The 2,363-nt window shown below is 38.7% G+C and overlaps 1 protein-coding gene across 1 annotated transcript; it reads left to right on the forward strand.

The window, feature by feature from the left end:
- The first annotated feature begins 854 nt into the window (after positions 1 to 854).
- LOC127538580 (olfactory receptor 9A4-like) lies at positions 855 to 1,799 on the forward strand. Its single transcript, XM_051962387.1, has one exon. It carries the CDS (start codon positions 855 to 857, stop codon positions 1,797 to 1,799), a length of 945 nt encoding a protein of 314 aa, XP_051818347.1.
- The last annotated feature ends 564 nt before the right edge of the window (positions 1,800 to 2,363 follow it).

Below are 2,363 nucleotides of genomic sequence, written 5' to 3' on the forward strand. Positions count from 1 at the left end.
GCACTCTTTCTATTGACTAAGTTTCCAACCTTTCCACACTTTCATGAGTTTCTCTATCTATAAGTCATCCTCCAGTGGCCAAACTTCTCATGACAAACCTCTCTCAAAATACCTAGACTGTTCTTAAAGTGACAAATAGGCAGTCTGTCAGTCTATGCTAATGGTCTTTCCAGGTTATTAGGACCTAACAGATCTTGTGTTCCATTGGAATATCCTTCAAGAAACCAATGGCACTTCCAGATCTTGCCCTAGTCTGGCACTGAAATAGTTCCTAAGTGAAGAATAAAGCCAAAAATGTCAATGAAATGTTAGATGTTATAGAAAGAGCCATCTTTTAAAAGAATGATAGGATGACATCAGAAGAAAAATATTTTGGCATTAGTTTATAGAAAATCTTAAATAGAAAGAAACTAGGCTAGCTATGGAGCTATTTTGGTAATCTACATATTATAGAAATAGAACAAAAAGGTTAAGTATGTTCTGAAAGAAAAAGATGATTTGGTAAGTAGTAATAGAATGTATATATAGGAACAGGAAGGGGGGAAGAATAAAAAGATTCAGCATAAATAGTCAGTTTATAAGGAATGTTGGTACAAGTGACCAACACAAGTTTGGGTAAAACCACTGTTTGTGTGGGTCATAGTCATGTTGTTTCATTCATCAGCAGGATATTAAAGTGGACCTTCCCAATAATGTAGAAACATAATAATAATAATAATAAGCATTTCTATAAGTCTAATGGGGGCTAAAGGTAGGACTCAAATTCTCCAGACTCCAACTCTATTATTCTTTCCACTAAAGTAAATGGGCTACCTCTTCTTTATTTTGCAGCTACCTTTGCAGCAGACAGTAGGATGAATGGCAGCAGCACAGGAATTCTAGAACTGAGACTGCTTGGTTTTTCTGGCTCACAAGATTTCCGTCACTTACTTTTTTTCATATTTTTTCTCCTATATGTGGTGATAGTTATTGGGAATTCAGTCATCATTATTATGGTGTGTATGAACCATCATCTTCACTCCCCCATGTATTTCTTCCTCAGTAACTTGTCTGTTATGGAGATTTTTATCACATCCGTTGTTATTCCCACCATGTTGGGTGGATTGGTGACCACCCAAATTCAAACAATGTCCTTTGGTGCATGTATGGCTCAGCTCTACCTTTTTCTTTCTGTGGGGACTTCAGAGTTTGTGCTGTTGGCAGCAATGGCTGTGGACCGATATGTAGCTATCTGTAATCCCCTGAGGTACAGCCTCATCATGAACCACCAAGTCTGCCTCTGGATGGCCATCACATGCTGGGCGTTTGGGTTTCTGTTCCAAATCTGGCCAATTGTTGCAACGTATCACCTTTACTTCTGTGGGCCAAATACGCTGAACCATTTCTACTGCGAGAGAGGTCAGCTGCTCAGACTCACTTGTGGTGACAGCAGGTTTCAGCAGTTTGTCCTGTTCCTCATGGCAGCTTTTGTTCTTTTTGGCACTTTGCTTCCCACGATCATCTCCTATGCCTACATCATCTGTACCATCCTGAGGATTCCTTCTGCTTCTGGTCGGAAGAAGGCTTTCTCTACCTGTGCTTCCCACTTCACCGTGGTGGTGATTGGCTATGGCACCTGCTTGTTTCTCTATGTGAAGCCCAAGCAGACCCAGGCAGCTGAGTATAACAAGATGATTTCCCTGATGACATCAGTGGTGACTCCACTACTGAATCCCTTCATCTTCACTCTAAGGAATGATCAAGTCAAAGTAATTCTCATAGAAGGGGTAAAGCGATTGAGTCATTTCTTGAAGAAGTAGATGTTTTCTGTTCCCATGATAACAATTCACATTGACACAAAAATTGAACCAGAAAAGAAAATAGTCTTCAAACAATAGTCTTCCTCCAGAGGCAAAATGTGTAAAACTAGTAAAATGTAACTGAGTGCCTATTTTAAATATTTGATTGCAGTAACACATTATGGCACTATCTCTTTTATTGCTGTTTTTCATTATGTTTTAGATTATAATATGCTTTTTTAAAATTTAATCTCTTTTCCCTAAGAAATAGCGTGTTACAGTTGGGGAAGAGAAACTGGATTTGGAGACTAAGCAGCTATATTTTCTTCACTTACTACCTGTTTGACTTAACTTCTCAGGGTCTCAGTTTCCTCATCTATAAAATGAAAAAGGTTGAAATAGATGCTTCTAAAGTTTTTCCCAGCTCTAAATGTAAGATCTCCTTCAATATCCTTACAGAGATAGGGTGGGGAAATGGAACAAGTCCTGAATTTGAACACATGGACAAGTCACTTAATCTCTTTGAGTTTGAGCCACTCTTTTTATGAAATGGAGGCAAAATATGTCCTATCTCTCTCAGAGGGC

The sequence above is a fragment of the Antechinus flavipes genome, chromosome 5 (assembly GCF_016432865.1).
Source record: "Antechinus flavipes isolate AdamAnt ecotype Samford, QLD, Australia chromosome 5, AdamAnt_v2, whole genome shotgun sequence".
In the NCBI taxonomy this organism is placed as follows: domain Eukaryota; kingdom Metazoa; phylum Chordata; class Mammalia; order Dasyuromorphia; family Dasyuridae; genus Antechinus; species Antechinus flavipes.

Coding starts and splice junctions, on each gene's coding strand:
- LOC127538580 (XM_051962387.1), top strand. CDS start 855: ATGAATGGCAGCAGCACAGGAATTCTAGAACTGAGACTGCTTGGTTTT.